The sequence below is a fragment of the Paramisgurnus dabryanus genome, chromosome 21, assembly GCF_030506205.2.
Source record: "Paramisgurnus dabryanus chromosome 21, PD_genome_1.1, whole genome shotgun sequence".
NCBI lineage: Eukaryota > Metazoa > Chordata > Actinopteri > Cypriniformes > Cobitidae > Paramisgurnus > Paramisgurnus dabryanus.
The window spans coordinates 15,501,535-15,521,123 of NC_133357.1; the positions used below are offsets into that span (position 1 = coordinate 15,501,535).

A 19,589-nucleotide genomic window follows, 5' to 3' on the forward strand; every position below is an offset into this window, starting at 1 on the left:
AAATGAGAGTGCAGTGCATTCTCTCGAGCTTTCTTGTTGTTCCTGCCTCACAAAAACTGATGGGAGGTCGATAAGCCTGCGGAAACCCAGAAAAGTAGAAGCAAATTTTTATTTTGCCACATCGAACGTTGCTTTGTGGTGTTAGATAATTAGAAAATTTGAAGGGTGAAAAGGCCCGAAAGCTGTGAGATAGATGTCTAGTGATATGTCTGTTTAAAGACAGCTGCCCTCGCTACTCGTGACATTAATGACATTGATTAACTGATGTGGTTGTGATGTGCAGTGAATCAAAGGTGATGCTAACAGAAAAACAACACATGATTAAAGCATCTTTACTGTTTTAACTTTCGCTGTTTCACTTGCATTGCTTGGGCACTGCAGTCAGCTGAAATATGCGTTTAGTGCGGCCACACTACATTTATGTTTTTAAACCGACTCACAATGCCAAACAAATTTGATAAATATGCAATACACCTTTATATTCAACAGAATTTTTAACATTCAATGGACGACTGAAAAACTTAAGCTAAAAGATGGCCCAAGTCTGGTGCAACTACACCCTAAGTGTTACATTTGAATTATTTTGATTAATATTTTATCTTAATCTGAAATATCCTTTGATATCTAAATAAAAGTAAAATGCACCCCAATAAAGCAAGTAAAAAATTATAGATTTCCTTAGCTGTTGTTCATATACCGGGATGGGTGATTCTCGCAAAATTTGACTTTTGAGGTGTCGTGAAACATTTTGATAAAAAAGTAAATCCAAAGTAAGAGTATCAAAATATGAAGCATACAGTTATAAACATCTCTTCATGAACTATTTTGCACATGATTTCAAATGACATTATAAAAACATTTTTTTTCACATTTAAGGGGAACATTTTAATTACCGCAATGTGTCCATGACTGGATTTTGGTTCTTTGACATGGAAATATTTATAATAAAAAAATCTAAACAATAAAAAGCTTCAGTGCATGTTATACTATAAACATTTACAGTAAAGAAACGTGGTATTTGGTGATCATTGGTAAATGTAGAGACAATAATAAGGAATATAAATGTATCCAAGAAAAAGGTTCTCATCCTCCACAACCATTTTCAATTATTGTTTAAGCCCTCAAGGAACTAACATTTAAAAAAAATAGTTGGAAGGGACATAATTGACTGTGACACTCAAGATGGCTACCAGGTAAGCAGTTTTTCTCTCTCCAGATAAAAGTTGAAATTTTGTTTGTCATAGTACCTAGACAACTTTTTAGTTCTCATTACCGAAACATGAGTTTGTAAGTGCATATATTTAATGTAATATCATGTTGCTGTAATGATACTTTTTAATAATGATAATCTAAAAAAATGTAAATAATTCTATAGAAAATATTTAAATCCTCTAAAAATAATGGTTATAGTAAGTTCAGACCTTAATCTTATATGTGCAAAAAAATTGGCTTCAAAGGCTTTTAACAAAAAATCTGATTCTGAACACCTTTTAAGTCTGGATTTCGTGAGAATCACCCGGATGCATTCGTCCATTTCTAACGGGGCTTCAAAGAACAGTTTTCCTGTAAAGTTGTAAACTGCAAAACGCACTTCGGTCTGGACATTATAAGTTCCAGAACTGAAACCCAACCACTAATTACTGCTTAAAGACAAGGTTCTTTCCAGGAATCCTACAGCATCATGTCCCCTTCCCAGCAATGTGTCGTGCAGTGCTCCAAAATTGCATAGGGGAATGCCCTAACAAAACAGACATGAATGAATGGAGCACACGGTCACATCATTTGAGGTCAGCTTTTGAGTACACATCATTTCCTCAGGTCTGAGAGCGGAGCTACGACGGACCACACAAATGGATTGAATATGAATTAATCTACTAAACCTGTGGGTCTTTATAATAACGTCCCACCCAAACATCAGCCATGTGTTAAAAGAATGGTAAGATATTCTGATCTGCAGCATGTTTTATGCTAGGTAAGATTTCATCATAAAGCCTTATTAAGTGTTAAAATATCTTTACAAGAAAATCATGCACAGTCTGGCTACTAGCCATTTTTTTGTAAACATGCAAGTCTAGTATTTTGTCTGGTGTACATAAGTTGAACCAAATTTCCCGATCTTTACGCTAGATGACAACAAACACTGCTTTTAAGGCAAATAATGTCCAAATTTTCAACAATTTTAAGAAACGGCTAAAGTATCAGATCAAAATGCGCTGTCGTTGACTGTACATACCAGCATTTTACGACCCTGGCCAATCACAGTGCTCCACAGAACCTGGTTTGCGTTGGCTTCGGTCCTGAGACTATGACCAGGTGATTTCCACTGGCCGGCTGGTTGCTTATGTTCAGCTCCAGACAGCCACCAGAGGAGATGACGGAAAGCCTTGCTGGACAATGCTTTTAATGCTAAACACAGACAGGTCGAGGAAATTCAAAAGCAGCCACAAAAACCCAGGGGAAGTCGGGCAGTATTTCTACGCGGGCAGGTGCAACAGCTGTCCGATTTACTTTGCTTTCGCTGTCCCTCATGCAGAATGGGAGGGTCCACCAACTTGGAATCCTCCTCCCCTGCTTCAAGTAATCCACTTATGTTACTACATTTAGTGTTTTCTATGGATTACGACGAATAATAAAAATGAGCAAAAAATGTGATACAGTGATCCGTAAATGAATAAATGAGGGCCGGTCGGTTTAACAAAACAGATTACTGTATATTAGCTATTACATGCAGCATAATAAAGCAAAGTAAAAAAAAATTTGAGGCCTTTCTCACAGGGTGTCCTCTGAGTAAGTATACTATCTTATATAATCCATGATGGTTACTCGGTAATGACCCAGACAAGCAGTCAGCACTTCTCTCAAAGCCCTGGTGTTGACACACTTGACTATGCTCAGGTAGGCTTCAGGAAATAACTGGTATGACCTTGAAGACTATGATTACATCTCATACTTGCAAATTTTTACTACTAAAGTGTCAATTCTTTTAAACAGGAGTGTTGACGATGCATGTGGTTGTATTTAACATGCTTTTCTAATGTCTATGAATTTAACAGATTTCAAACCAGGGGTATGTGTATGCCAGGCGGTGCTTAAAGTCGCAAAGAAACTGAAATAAAAAACTGTTTTGTTTTGGAATATTGTGGTATTTTTTTATGATTTACTTATCTGTGAGTGTCTTTTTTTTATTCATGTGCCACCATAATCTTAAATTAATATTGCAAATCACCTCCCGTCCTTAAAAACGATCATATATGCCAGGTGGACAGGGTCCGGGAAAAAAACGCAGCGATTAGCAAATAGCAACATGCCCCAACTTCAAACGATCCAATCAGTTCTCGATGGACGAATTCAAGTCCCGCCTACCATTTTGCATTTCAGAAGCCGTTTCACTCGGATATACGTCACCATGGGGAAAATAAGAAAAACGCTTCTTATGTTCCTCTCACCTGTACTTTAATACAATTTTATCACATGTCTAATCTCATTAAAGAAATATAAAACACAGATATAAAATTACAGATTTTGTATTCAGAAATTGATTCAGTTGAGGAAGAAATTCTTGTCTGTTTTAACTCGCAGCATCAATTTTAAAGTGAGTAAATATAATCATGTTTGATCATTAAAAATTATTCTTAAAGGAGAACATACTTTTTTAAGATGTAAAATAAATCTTTGATATCTCCAGAATGTGAAGTTTTAGCTCAAAATACCATAAAATTGCCACTTTGTAGGTGTGTGCAAAAATGTGCTGTTTTTGGGTGTGTTCTTTTAAATGCAAATGAGCTGATCTCTACACTAAATGGCAGTGTTGTGGTTGGATAGTGCATAATAAGGGGCGGTATTATCCCCTTCTGACATCACAAGGGGAGCCAAATTTCAATGACCTATTTTTTCCACATGCTTGCAGAGAATGGTTTACCAAAACTAAGTTATTGGGTTGATCTTTTTCACATTTTCTAGGTTGACAGAAGCACTGGGGAGGGGACCCAATTATAGCACTTAAACATGGAAAAGTCAGATTTTCATGATATGTCCCCTTTAATGATATCCAGCATAACATTGGTTACACTTGAATCTGAATTCAAAGTTGAATAACCTTTTAAAGTAACTAACTTTAAAAGTAAATCTGTGACACTGCTATTCTGATATTCTAGTAGTACCTGCAGACCCTCAACCTTAAAATGTGAAATCAAGCTGAGTTAAGGTGCTATGCTTTAGCCAATGCACTACACGTCTTCTAAGGTCTGTTTCTCTGTAGGATACAAGGGGACTGAGGTCTAATCACAGAAAACATGCTAGCCATTAACATTAATCTGATTAAAAGATATAAAGGGTTTTCTCATGGATAAAAATCTCCTGGATATGGTTAAATTTGCAATTATTTCCTGGTATGTTTGTTAAAAATTCATACGTCCTAATATTAAATACAGCCAAAGGCTGATAATATAACAAAAATATATGATTCAAATTCCTATAAAAAACAATCAAATAAAGAAAAATTTAGGACTCTTAAATTCAGCAATTTTATGACATTGACAATGTTAATGCCATTGCACAGAAGATCAAATTAACTTATTCAAGTACATATTTTAAAAAATTTATCCTGATCATCAGGGGGTTTTTTTCAGTTCAATTTAGCTCGAATTGCTACACTCATGTTCAGATTATTTTAAATCTCTATTTAAAAAAAAAAAAAAAAAATCATTTTCACTAGTGGTCTCAGACTTTTGTGCCATACTGTTTATATTAGCAGATACATTTGCACTTAAGAAACACTACGCACGAATCCACCACAACACTAATATAAACTGCAATGATGAGGCGTAAATACGTTCGAACGTAAAAGAAATCCCCATCCTTCACCATCCATTGACTAAATCCAATTTGTTAAGACCCCTCCACAACTCACTTATCCAGTCCAGCTCGATGGAAATTGAATTTCATAGATTGAACATCCCATTATCTCCTCTGGTCAGATCTTCATCTGAGTAAAGTAGGGATGAGGTGAGCGGCCCCGGAACAGAGGAGAGACGAGGCTCCTCACAGTCCGCCGCCTTTAACAGGGTAAAAGCCCTAGATATTAGTCATAAGTGTTCTTTAAATTCATTAGCGTCTTCGCACACGGGCGTCTGAAGTGTTGGGGGGAAATCTCTGTAATAGCGTTAGCCGGCCATTCGGGTTTCTGCGTCGTTCTCTGTGTCACAGGGTAAGTGGCTCCTAGGAGTCGGCAGCTCAGGGTTGAGTAAAGAAAGCGACGGGGAAAGGTTTGCAGAATTTGATATACTGTAGTATTGTGTAGAAGTCTTAGGCACCGCCAGCTTTGTTGTATTAGCAAAGTTTAAATGACCATGTATATTTAGTTTTGCTCTCTTTATTAAAATACAAATAAAATATGTACACAAAATGCAAAAAACCCTAAATGGATTCAAGCAAAAGTCAGTATTTAATGTGACCTATCTTGTCACCAAACACATCTTGAACTCTTTTAAGGAGACAGAAGTCATGGAGTCACTAAATTAGGATTTCATTTTCATTAGATTTTTTTTATGAAAATCTAAATTTCAAAGACTTCACAAACTTCTTTTTTCGATGGCGCACGATGCAAAGTTCGTCACAACATGTATGTAAGCCCGGCGTCATGATGTATGTGGTTCGTAATTTCAAAATATGTGATCGGCGAGTGATCCTATGTGCATCACGTGTATTGTCAAAATAAGTGCCTGCTGCAGACGCATCTAAAGGGTTTATGATAAAAGAGACGCTCGCGTTTGCCAGATACTCGCATAATCTCATGCATAATCAGAGTTTACTGTTAAGGGAGTGTTTTGCGTGTATTTTGTGAACGTGAGCAACATGAGCAACACACATGACACTCCGAAAACATATTTTGAATTTGCGCCTCTCAGAAGAGCAGTCATGAGCCGCCCCTGCTTTCGGTGTAGAGCTTCGTAAAATGAAACGATCCAGCTATGACCCTTCTATACTAAATGCCGGCATGACCTTGCATGTATGTATAAGGCAGAGATTGACATCCTAACAGTGTTGTGTAATGACCCAAATTTACTGCTTAACACCAATGGGCATAAACCCAAGCCTCTTAGCCGACTCAACCAGTACGATTTCCTCACCATTAACAGCAGGAAAAAGCAGATATCTAGTTGCAGCCATCACAAAGCATCTTATATCTGTGTATGTGAACAGAAATGCACAAAAAATAGTTTAAGGAAAAGCCTGACAGGGTCCACGCTAATAGACATTTTTAGCCAGGTTGCTATTGAAAGAAAGAATATACTGTAAGTCTTCTCTCAGTCCTCTCATTAGAAGCACTGAAGTTTCCTGGAGATTAAACTATCCAAAACACCGTATCCAGACGCCGCCAACGAAAACCTTCAGCGAAACAGATGCTGATGCTTAATTTCAAAATGTCACTGAAAAATCACCAGAAGACATAAAGTATCCCTCTTCAGACGGTCTCAAAGCAGAAAAACATGCTCTAGTGATTAAAGAAAACTTAATAATAGATCACAACCCTAAAGGCTGATCTTTTCAACAAGTTCTTAAGTAAAAAAGACCAAAAATGTGGTTCCCCAGACTCACCTGTCAGGGCTGACATCTGCTGGCTAGTTATCACCTGTAATGAATTTAGGTAGAACGAAACGCTAGTGGAAACCCTATAGCTTTAGCCACTGCTTTTAACTCGCTGCTGCACTGACCACAGGCAAATAAGCTTTTTTAGGCTTGTGTGCCAGAGAGGAGGGAGGCCAAACACAGCTCGTGAAGCTTTAATGAACACAAAATTCCTTCATTTCCCTTGCATTGATTGGAGATGTGGAACTTGTAGCACGTTGCCATGTGTTTTATTTTTGCGGTGAGCAAATCTTCTGTGCTTTTCTTTATGCAACAAGCTCATCAATATTAAATTGCTCGAGCCAGACATTTATAGCCGGGCCCACACGGACTGCACACTGTGTGCGCAGAACTCAGCAGAAATTGAAACGCTTGTCGTTCATAAACTCTTGCGGCATGTGTTTTTGTTAATACTTACAGTCTTGGCTAATTTTACAGTTTTTAGCTACCAATAGGAGTGAAGATAGCATAGGTTATTTTTACTATATTTAAGTACATCCTAATGCCACCTTTTCAAATATTATTGTTGTAATACCATGGTGCTTTGATTTTATGGTATTTACATGGTAGTCCAAAAGGCACTTACCAAATATTGGCAAAATATATCTATCTGCTACTACTATACCATGGCATGTCTAAAAAAATCGTATTGCCATTGTACAGGTTCATATGGATCCCATTTTTTGTTAATAATTAATATTAGTTTACATAAAATACAGTCTTATAATCTAATTTTAAGATTAGAAGCATCAAAATTTGATTTCATTCCCTGAATTCTCTTTAATTAAAATCTTTGTCATGACCTTACTTGGTTAATATTGAATATACTGTATCTTACATTCTTAAAGGAAAACACCACTGTTTTCAATATTTTACTATGTTCTTACCTCAATTAAGATGAATTAGTACATACTCTTCTTTTTTCAATTTGTGCACTTCATGTTTGCACAGCATGTTGTGAATGTGTTAGAATTTAGCCTAGCTTCATTCATTCCTTAGGATCCAAACAGGGATGAATTTAGAAGCCACCAAACACTTCCATGTTTTCCCTATTTAAAGGCTGTTACATGAGTAGATACACAAGTTAGTATGGTGGCACAAAATAAAATATTGCAATTTTTTAAGCGGATAAAAAATGAGAACTATATTGTACGGCGGAAGAGCAATTAGTTTGCAGCACCTCGACCTCGGCGTGTACCATCATCACTCCTGACTACACCCCCCTCTTGCTCAAACTTGCGTCAATATTACTGTGCATGAGGTCCAAGTGCTGCAAACTAAGTGTATTTCCGCCATACAATATAGTTCTAATTTTTTATCCGCTTAAAAGTCCGGCATGTTTTATTTTGTGCCACCATACTAAACTACTCATGTAACAGTCTTTAAATAGGGAAAACATGGAAGTGTTTGGTGGCTTCTAAATTCATCCTTGTTTGGATACTAAGGAATGAATGCGGCTAGGCTAAATGCTAACACATTCACGACGTGCTGTACAAAGATTAAGTGCACGTATTGAAAAAAGATAGGTATGTATTAATTTGTCTTGTTGAGGTAAGAACATAGTAAAATATTGAAAAAAGGTGGTGTTTTCCTTTAAATATACTTTATATAATTTTAACAGGAACAGTGTGTCAGGTGGTATAAGCACCTAAAACATGAGACCTTTAGCATTGAGGATGTGGCCACATGGCTGCGATCACATCATCAACACTATAACTTTTTTATATAGTTGGTGAGAAGTCCTCATATTTATTTATGTACTCAGTGCGCTCACATGGACATGGAGTTGGCACATCCTGTGTGTGTCGTCATGTGCCAGAAGAGTAAATATGTGCATTTGGGTGTATTAGTATATATGTTTGTGTGAAAATAGTCTGTAAATCTTCTTACATGTCGTACCGGCTGCTGACCCCCTTTCCACAGGCCAGGTTTGGCTGTAGCAATGCCTGTCATGGATCGACACTTGGCTTTCACCCACCCACTCACAAACACACAAGTTCTCACCTCTTTCTCATGATAGTGTAGTGCAGATCCTCCTGTTTGATGTCTGCATGATCTCCGCTGGCCCTCTCACTGCCCTCGCTGTCGTCACTGCTGAAAACCGAGGCCAGCTCCTTTTTGGGCACCCGTGTTGGCGGCAAGGGGATGGTGCGTTTCTCTGCCAGTCGCCCACGGTTCTGCAGGAGCACAGAGAGAGACAGAATGAAAATGGGAAGAGGTTTCCTCATACAGTACATACTGGGTCTGTGATGAAGTTCTCAAGTCACAGGATGACACAATAAAACCGCACGAGCACCAACTAAATCCAGCTGCAGTTAAATCTAATAAATGATGAATCATGAATCGTGGGTCACGAATCCGAAGTAAAACATGGCAGAACAAAGAACGGAGTTACACAACACACACTGAATTCCAAAATGAACAGCAAGAGTCGTGCACAGGGAAAAACCACTGATCTACGAGACCCCTGATGGAGGATGGGTGAGCAATTAAGACGTGATAGTGATTCCCCCTCTCTATCTCTCCGCATCAGACATCTAAAGACAGCGAAGGATGAAGGGGCTGAAGGGCCCTCGGGGTTTAGTGTGTGAAGCTGGGCGACCTTTAATGTGACCTGAAGGGGTCAGTGCAGATTTCTGTGTCTCCATCTCTATCCGTGAGCAAAGAGAGAAGAAAACAGAAAAAGAGGAGAAAAACAGTATAGGACTGTTCCCTTTGAAAATCTTCGACTGAAAAAGTCTGTTTGTGTGAATGGGTGGTGTACGCATGTGTGTGTGTGTGTGTGTGTGCGAGCACGCCTGCATCTCAGCTTTGTAAAAACTTTGCTGAGCCCCGGAGCTATCCTTCCTCCACACCCAAAGCTTGCACGCTCGCATACACATATGCAGAGCATCCCACAAGAGCCCAGGCATGAGTGGCAGGCCAGGGCAGGAGGTGGAGAGACTAGCCAAGAGGCAAACAGGTGCAGCCCCTCTGGATTCTCTCAAGTGGCATACATTAAAAGAAGGAGGGGGAAAAAAGGCGAAAAAGATAAAAACATCCCCGAGGATGGGCAGGCTGCACACACTGTTTTCATGAGCAACTGCCTTTTTTTTACTTTTGCAGAGAAAGCAGATTTTACTCAGTGCTATCTCTCAGAAAATTGAATTTACTTAACGCTGAAATGTGTAATTTTTTCGGCACTAATGAAATATAGAATGGAAAATCATTGTTTTCAAATGGGTTTCCTGAACGCTCCACCTACCTGCTATTGGCTGAACAAACATATAATCCCGCCTCAAGGGCACGCAATTGATCGAACCAGTGTTGCAGGATAGTCATATAAACAATGTTTTGATGGCGCCACAGAATCACATCGCTAACCATTTTAAGGGAAATCAACCAACAAAGATGGTCTAAATATGACTGTAAGCTTCAATTTGAGAAAATATGCTAAAATCAAGAACACCATGTAAAATTGTGCCCCATATGGAGAGAGATTGGGACATTTACAAGTGTTATTTAAACCAGTGATGGGGGCCGGTCGCAAGATGGTGCCAGGGGAATCCCAGTGAAACCACAAAAAAATAACACTAGATTTTATAATTTAATATGTTTTGTTTAATTCAAATTCTAAGTTTGAGATTTTTTATGTCATGATTTTTCTTTTGAGGGGGCGTGAAGAGATTCACTCTACACAAGGGGGCCGCCCGCATGCCAAAAAGTTTGGTTTAAAGTGACACAAAACTTGAAATGATGTGAACACAAAACCGCAAACCTATACATGTCAAGTTCAGACATTATATTTCAGCAGCAAGTGTGTTTTAAAGCCACTAGGAGCCGCATAAGAAATGCACCAGTTTGTAAGTTGCAATACTGTTGTTTAATCAGATAAAGTTGGCGTTGAGAGACGGCTGTTACACACATGGCCTCAGCCGAGACAGGCCTTCACACACACCTCCCTACCCCCATTCCTCCCCAACCAACCCCCATCGCCCTTCTCCCGGAAAGCCCCCGTACGTCCCCCTCGCTCTATTCAGCGTAACTGACGCAGAACCGGGGGCGACTGCACACTATTTCCGGTAACACTTCCGCACAGAGGGAGGGTGTGTCAAAACAAAAACATAAAAAAACTGGCCTTCAGTTCTTGCCTACACATACGAACACATGCACACACGCTGTCATTCAGGGATGGAAAAAAATATTGAATATGAATTTCCTCTGAGCAGCATTTCTATGAATAAGCCCACCCACAGTTTATGTCTGCCCATCAATGGGGGCTAAGTTATATTTACAATTGTACAAAAACACACACACAGACACACAAATACAAAACCGCAAACGGTGAGTAATCGACTCAGTGTTGCAGTCTTAAATCCCAAAAGTTTGAAGACATTTTCTCACAGAAAAGACCTCACAAGTGGGAGCAAAGAAAAAAATAAACAAACAATCATTTTTTGGACGCTAATTGGTCAGCGAATCTGATCTATTATTAGGCATGCTAAAATATACAAAGCAATTGCAGCTGTTCAACAAAGTTGTTTATATCGTAAAATATCGTATGTGAATTTAACCCACTGCATGTTACATCCAACCTTAAAGGATTAGTCCATTTTCTTAAAAAAAAAATCCTGATAATTTACTCACCACCATGTCATACAAAATGTAAAGGACTTTCTTTGTTCAGTCGAGAAGAAAGAAATGTTTTTGAGGAACACATTCCATGATTTTTCTCATTTTAATGGACTTTAATGGACCCCAACACTTAACATTTAATGCAACACTTAACAGTTTTATAAAGACTTTCAAAGGAGGCATAAGGGTCCTCTCTAGCAAAACGATTGTCATTTTTGACAAAAAAAAAATGCTATTTTAAACCACAACTTCTCGTCTATCTCCGGTCCTGTGATTCGCCCACGCGACCTCACGTAATTGCGTAGTGACATAAAAAGGTCACGTGTTACATATATGAAACGCACATTTGCGGACCATTTTAAACAATAAACTGACACAAAGACATTCATTAGTATAATTCGGCATACAATAACGTTGGAGCGGTGCTCTTTCTCCACACTTGTAAAAACTGGGGCGTAGTTTCGCATACATCATCCATGACCTCTTGACGTATAACGTGAGGTCGCGCTGGCGGATCACAGGACCGAGATAGACAAGAAGTTGTGGTTTAAAAGTTCATATTTTTTATTTTTCTTGTCAAAAATGACAATAATTTTGCTAGATAAGACCCATATGCCTCGTTTGGGATCTTTTAGAGTCTTGTGAAACTCTATTGAAAAAAACTGTTAAGTGTTGAGTTAAGTGTTAAGTGTTGGGGTCCATTAAAGTCCATTAAAATTAGAAAACTCCTGGAATGTTTTCCTCAAAAAACATAATTTCTTCTTGACTGAACAAAGACATCAACATTTTGGATGACATGGTGGTGGGTAAATTATCTGGATTTTTTTAAGAAATTGACTAATCCTTTAAGATGTATGGCCATCTCTCATATCGTATTGCTTAAGCAAGGTTGTCCTGAAAGAGTCAAAACAAGCCAAGTTGGCTCAATGTCACACTAAACTCTATAGAGCAAGGACACATTTTATCATAAAAAAAGACACTTTGCCTGTAAAAATGTGCCGAATCGCTGTAAATGTGACTTATCATTACTGTGTAAACATCCCTTACAATTACAATAACATTAAAGAACGATGCACTTAATATGCTTATTATCGTGCTTTATAACCTGTTTGATTTCTGAGGGTGTTTATAATGTTGGCTCAGACTCGACAGTACGGATGTTATGGGAAAGCCGAGAGACGTATTCTTGGCGCAGCATTTCCAGAAAGGTGTGTTGGCCTTCTGCTAAGAGACACATGCATCAACACACACACACACATGCGCAAAGAAGCAGCGGCTCATGACATTCCTGCAGCTGTGGCGCGCTCCCGCAGCACTGTCCCCGGGGAACGAATGCCTAATGAGTCACGCGTCTGTCTGCTCTAACCTCTCTGTGTGTGCGTCTGTGTGCGTCTCTGTGCGCTGCAACCATGCTGTGCGTAAGTGTGGAGGCGGGACGCTGGGCAGACTTGGCACAAGCTGAGGGTGGGGGCATGTGGGTTGCTATAGCTCGGGGGTTTAATGTACCTACCTAAATCTTTTGCCACACTGGATAACATGGAGAAGAGAAAGGTAAATACTTCATTCATGCAGTGGGCAAACCACGCCGGAGCAAACAACCTTCCAATATGGGCCAATATGTAAAAGCTACACTAAGTAGACTTTTAGTTTTTAAGTTGCATGCACAACAAAAGTAGTAATACCGTTGGGGTTTATATACAGTAGGAAGTAGAAAAGAGTTGAAAAGCAGTGCCACCCCATCCAACCCAGAACAACCCCCACCAACTTCCCTCCGACCCGCAGGGTGAGCCGGCTGTGTCAGCCCAGTGAAGCGTTCCCCAGCGCAGGGAGGTCAGTGGCAGTCCAACCATGCGTGCCAAGATCACTCTGCCTGTGTTTTGATACCCCCTTCCCTTCTTTCAAAAAAGACAGCCACATGAGTTTTATGGACAGGTTACGATTCCACCACAATCTCAAGAGACCTAAAAGGAGCTGGACCCAAGAATAGAAGAGCAGAAATCTTCAGGCCACATAAAATCTGCCCAAAAACTTTCAAAATGCATTTGATTTATATACCATATATACATATACACTAATCAGATATAATCCATATCTACAAATGTTATCCCTTAGTGAAAACCATGCTGAAGCAGTGAACGCATAGCATTTAAACAGAAGTGGGTCAGCTGTACGTAAAAAGTGACATTTGGGAGGAGCGTGTTCATATATAGCCACAGTGGCTTTGTAATGAGCAGCTGCATGAGCTGACAGATAAGCGCAGTACCTTTCCCACCAACACCCATACAGGCACGCCTATCTGATACCAACACACACACACGTAAACCTTTAGTTCCTGTAGCGACTCCTTAAACTTCAGTGACCATTTTTCCTAATTCATTTCTCAATATGATCTGAAGGATAAGTGATCGATTTTAACTAAATTAAACGAAAATTACACCTGTTAGTAGGGGAAAAGATCTGCAGATGTTAGTGGGCTTCAAAACGTTTGTCTCGGCGGCAGCGGCGTCACAGTTTGAAACAAAAACACCTAATGAAATCAACGGAAAAAGCCTGTTGTGAGTTTGGTGCGGCTTTCTAGCGGGCTCTAATTTGCGTTAATTCATGAATGCAACGCACTGCGGAGACTGCCTGGCTGCTTGCTGCTGTCCTGAGGAGGGATCCTGCCGTTGCCATAGCAGCATAGCCTCGGCTCCATGTGAGGGATACAAACACGGCGCTACACAAACCCTCGTACGGCGCACCAACGCACGCACACATTGCTGTCTAACCCCCCGCGGTGAGGGAGCCGTTGTGAGACTGTATGGCGTCAGCCCCCCGTTCTTGCTCGTACCCAGCCCTCCAGCAACACTCTGCCAAATGAGCGTTGGCCTACGCTGTCAAACCTCACCTAATACCACACGCTCGGCAGAGAAAATATCCCAGTCTAACTGCGCTGCCATTAACGCAGCTGTAGTGAATTAGAATTATGCAGTTAACACCTGAATGACTCTGCGAATAAACTGTTTGCACATACGTGCTACGTGTCATTGCATGTGTAGTGGCAGAAAACGGGTAAAAACAAACTTATTGCAATCTTACTTTTTTGCTTTTAACATATAGCAGAGTCTAAAATGTGTAGGTAAACTTTTTCAGACTTTAAAGGTGACATCTCACAAGACTTTTTTAAGATGTCAAACAAATGTCAGTGTCTCCAGAGTATGTATGTGAAGTTTTAGCTCAAAATACCATATAGATTATTTATAATAACATGTTAAAATTGGCACTTTGTAGGTGTGAGCAAAAAATATCCCGTTAAATGAGTTGATCTCCGCACTAAATGGCAGTGCCGTGGTTGGATAGTGCAGATTAAGGGGTGGTATTATCCCCTTCTGACATCACAAGGGGAGACAAATTTCAATGACCTATTTTTTCACATGCTTGCAGAGAATGGTTTACCAAAACTGGTTATGGGTGGTTATTTTTCACATTTTCTAGGTTGATACAAGGACTGGGGACCCAATTATTTCACTTAAACATGAAAAAAGTCAGATTTTCATGATATGTCCTCTTTAAAACAAATTAAGACTATGTAGCACTTTTATATGCGTGTTTTCTCATATGGGAAGCAAATTGGCAATCATTAAAGTAATGCAAATTAATCCAGTGGATTTATATTTGTGCTCTGAAGCAAAACAGCACATTTGTAAAAAATGTTAAGTTAATTTATTTAATCAACACAAACTTGATAGGTGCGTAGGAAAAATGGTCCAACAACACTGTTGAATCTAAAATATAAATAGATGCAATCCCGCACACTATCAATACTTGTGATCAATACTCCTACACACTATAAAGCAACATTTGGTCCACTGACCTTTATCAGGCATTGGTTAACAAGTTTATTTAATTCAAATCGTACTGGTTCTCACATGTTTTGTGACTTATCATATGCATGTTTTGTCACGTGACACATGAGAGCTAATGAGATTTGTTTTTATCGACGTGCCACCATATGGATGGTTTCAACGGACACACGCAACGTTATGTGCCTAAATACGTGTTAGATATAATATATATCCAAAGGTAATTTACTTGTCATTTATTTCCATGTTATCAGACATAAACTACTGTAAAAGGACTCTGTTGTTATGATTATATGTGGAAGTCTGCTGAAAGTTGCATTTTGTCCACAAAGCTGTTTGTTTATGTTGTTGAGGCTGAAATTGTGTATAGTGATCTCTATGGTGCTATGGATATGCAGTGCATTGATCGCTAAATAAAAATATCAATATTTTTTCTGATTTATGTATCATTTCGCTTACTTTAATAGGTCGTTTTGATTACTTTAATTATGAATAGATGTTCTTTTTGGAGCTTTGCCATATTTACTTGTATTTAATTGAATTTAAGATGGCATTTTAACTCTTTCCCCACCATTGACAAGTTAACTCGTCAATTAAAAAAAGAAACGTTTCCCTGCCAACAATTTCCGGCAATCTGTAATACCGCTACTAACCACAAGGTTTCGCAACTTATAAAACCCAGGAGTATCGCCCTAGGGCAAACAGCTGTATGTCCGTGTATGTTTTGAGGATCGCTTTGAATCTGATCTCTATCAAAAGTCTATCACAAAAATGGAAATATTTCAGCTTGTTGCTTAAAATTTGGTGTTTTTGAAGAAACCTAACCATATTTATATTTGAGAGGTGATACAACAAGAACTAATGAAGATAGGATGAAACGTTTTTGTTTTTTTAAAGCAGATGGTCTGTTCTTTTATTTGATAAATTGTATGTTTAAATATTTTAAAGAAGAACATTTTCTGGAAGGCATTAAACTTTTGTGAAAATCATGAAAAACGATAGCCTGGTAGAACCATCCTCTGCTATTTTGCTTCGCTTCATAGACAGAGTCTGGCTGGGCATAATTGACAATCGTTTTCCTTCTCGTGGGAGGGGCTTGTCTGAAGTTTAAAATCATTGGTCTAAACGTAAGCCAATCACATAACGTTTGGATATGATGTGCGTTATGCGCCAGCTCAGCCGCATCAAATTTCTGCTGTAAAACACACGCATGATGTGAAAACAAACCCATCGAGCGAAATACCGAAGTTAACATGGCTATGAACGACTTCTGCAGATTATGTAAAGTAAATCGGGCCAGAGCTAGTTGAACACTATCCTTACGGTGTCTTTCCACCCACGTCTAAGTGGAGGAACGCCCCTCTCTCCTCTCAAACTCTTCCACCAGACGGCCATCACCATATGTAAATTAAATCTTCCTACCTTTTTTTCTGGTTAATCAGGAACGTCACCAAAGAATGTTTGCCCACGCGTCCTCCACCATTAACTGTGAACAATGAAATTTCCTTCCATGATATCTCGATTGTTGTGCACGTCAAGCTGTGCTGCACACAGTTTCTCGCTGACGATCGATAATAGTTGATAAATTAAACTTTTCCCAAAACCTGTCGGGAGTAGGGCAACAACATAATCTCCATTCAAAATGTTTAACAAACACTTTTCTTGTTCGGGATTAAGTTGGCAAGTGCCGGTTCTCCACAACAGAGCAAATAGCTTTCTGTGCCTCCATGTCCACTACAAACTACAACCGTACATTCGGCACTTAGCGTCTACGTCACAGCTCTCAGCCCGCCCTCTGTTCATTGATTCGCCGGTTGTTTCGAGACCTGAGGAAAACGGTTTGAATGGGAGGTATCTCAGACTGAGTACAGAAGCGTAATGAAATTTAGCGGAAGTACAAAGTCTGACGTAGTCAGGCTAGAAAAACGATGGCGCTGGCTGGTAACTTTTTTTTTTTAAATGCTGGCGGGAAAGCGTTAATATAAAATTGTTTGTTTGTGAAGAAACTGATAGAAAGAAAGTCATATACAACTAGGATGGCACGAGGGTGAGTAAATTATGAGAGAATAATAAAAAAACATAAAATCCTACTGTATGTGGATGAAATGAGGATGAGTAAATAATAATACCTTATTATACATTTATTATTTTTGGTTTAGCCATTTCTTCCTGCTTCACAAAGTTTGGTAGCTTTCAAATAAATACATTATAATTTTTTAAGATTGCTCTTCCCATTGAAAGACCATGAGCAATGTTTAGACTGCAATATCACCCTCCATGATTTTAAACCAGCTTGATTCCCAACCAACCCCCCTCCTTTGACCCAGGACGTGGTGGGGGGAAGCCCAGATTCGACGAGATATTTACGAGACGGAGCGGAGTGTAATTTCCTGCCAGCCTCCACTAGTTCCGCTAAAAAAAACAGGGAAAGGAAGCACATTTCTCCTGGGAGACAACAGCCAAGCCAGCTGAATGACTCTGACTCTTAAAGGAACAACAACACAATCATCCATCCATCCACACATACAAACAACGGTTCCATATCATCAAGCGCTCTTCATTATCTACATAGAATCGATTAGCAGGAGGTTGTAAAGAAGTTCACGACAAACCATAAACAGGACAAAGGTAACAGACCCATATCGCACCTAAACTAAATGTGAACTCATGAACTAAAAGTGGAGCCGAGATGGAAAACTTGAAAAAGCTGCTAAAAAGAAAAAGAAGAGAATAAAGGCAATTCAAAATCACTTCAGAAAGATTGAAAATCATAAAACAACATGTTAAAAGTCCCATTTTTCCTAATCTCATTTTTCAAACTTTAGTTAGTGTGTAATGTTAGTGCATAAGTAATACCTGCAAAATGATAAAGCTCAAATGATCAAGCAATATTTCTTCTTATATATTACAGCGAACGGCCGGTTTGGACTACAGCCCTTTACTTCCCGGTGAATGACGTCAAAGCAAGAGTGTTAGACCTAAGTCCGCCCACAGGAATACGTCAGTCGCCAGCTAAGCTCAAACGGCTCTGGCTAAGCTAAGCTGCTGTTGAATCACAACACACTAAACAAACTACACAATCAGAACTCGCAACGTATTTCTGAAGGAGGGACTTCATCGAACAAGGAAGACATCAGCCCGTTTTTAGGACAGTGAAAACAGCAGTATACAGATAAGTAAATTGTGTGAAAAATACTGCGTTTTTTTTACACAAGAAACACGAACACATGTTATATTGCACACTGTAAACACAATCAAAGCTTTAAAAACACAAGAAAAGCAGGACCTTTAAAGCTTTCATCGTCTATAAAAACAATTAACATCAGTATGTTGCAATGTCGTCTTGTACATGATTTTTTTGTTTCATGTGATTTTACTTAACCCTTGTATTGTGTTCGATTTTTGTGACGATTTTGATGGAGCGGGTCAAATTGACCCGCATTGGATTCAATGCAATTCCGTAAATATCACATTATGAAAAACAAGAAGGGATTAGGACATGTGATTTTACTTAAAGGGACACTCCACTTTTTTAAAAAGATATACTCATTTTCCAGCTTCCTTAGAGTTTTGGAATCCATTCAGTCGATCTCTGGGTCTGGCGCTGCCACTTTTATCATAGCTTAGCATAATCTATTAAATCTGGAGCATTAGATCATTAGCATCACGCTCAAAAATGATCAAAGAGTTTCGGTATTTTATTTTATTTAAAAATTGACTCTTCTGTAGTAACATCATGTACTAAGACCGACAGAAAATTAAATGTTGTGATTTTCTAGGCAGATAAGTCTAGGAACTATTCTCTCATTCTGGTGTAATAATCAAGGACTTTGCTGCCGTAACATGGCTGCAGCAGGCGCAATGATATTAAGCAGCGCCTGAAAATAGTCCTCTGCTATTGAAAGTAACCAAGGGGACTATTTTTGGCTGCTGCGTAATATCATCGTAATATCATGTTATAGCAAAAAAGTCCTTGATTATTACGCCAGAATGAGAGTATAGCTCCTAGCCATATCGGCCTAGAAAATTGCAACATTTAATTTTCTGTGGGTCTTAGTACACGATTTAACTAAAGAAGAGTCAAGTTTTAAATAGGAAAAATATTTAAACTCTTTGGAGGGGGGGGTTTGCGCGATACTAATTTTCTAATCAGATTCAATGGATTGTGCTAAGCTATGCTAAAAGTGGTAGCGCCAGACCGGAGATTGACTGAATGGATTCCAAGACAGTAAAATGAAATATTTAACTCTAGGGGAGCTGGAAAATGAGAATATTTTCAAAAAAGGTGGTGTCTCTTTAAATCCTGGGGAAACCAATTCACAAGTTACATTCACACAACAGTAAAAAAATTTTACAAATATTTACCATTCTTATGTGTGACTAGTCTCAAAGCTGTCAGAAATTCACTATGTTACTACATAACTTTTTTATTTGCTCTTGCTTGCTGTTGTGTGCCCAGGTACTTTAAAAGTCACAAATTGCAATGTCTCTCATGGCCTACATACT

At 38.9% G+C, this 19,589-nt stretch overlaps 1 protein-coding gene across 4 annotated transcripts in view; it reads right to left on the reverse strand.

Annotated features, from left to right (window-relative positions):
• samd11 (sterile alpha motif domain containing 11) overlaps positions 1–19,589 on the reverse strand; it is a 76,034-nt gene that overhangs the window by 52,107 nt on the left and 4,338 nt on the right. For all 4 annotated transcript variants that reach the window (XM_073813063.1, XM_065285852.2, XM_065285850.2 and 1 more), the window contains exon 3: positions 8,632–8,804. In XM_073813063.1, the coding sequence (XP_073669164.1) occupies positions 8,632–8,804 (173 nt within the window). The remainder of the gene's footprint in view (positions 1–8,631; positions 8,805–19,589) is intronic.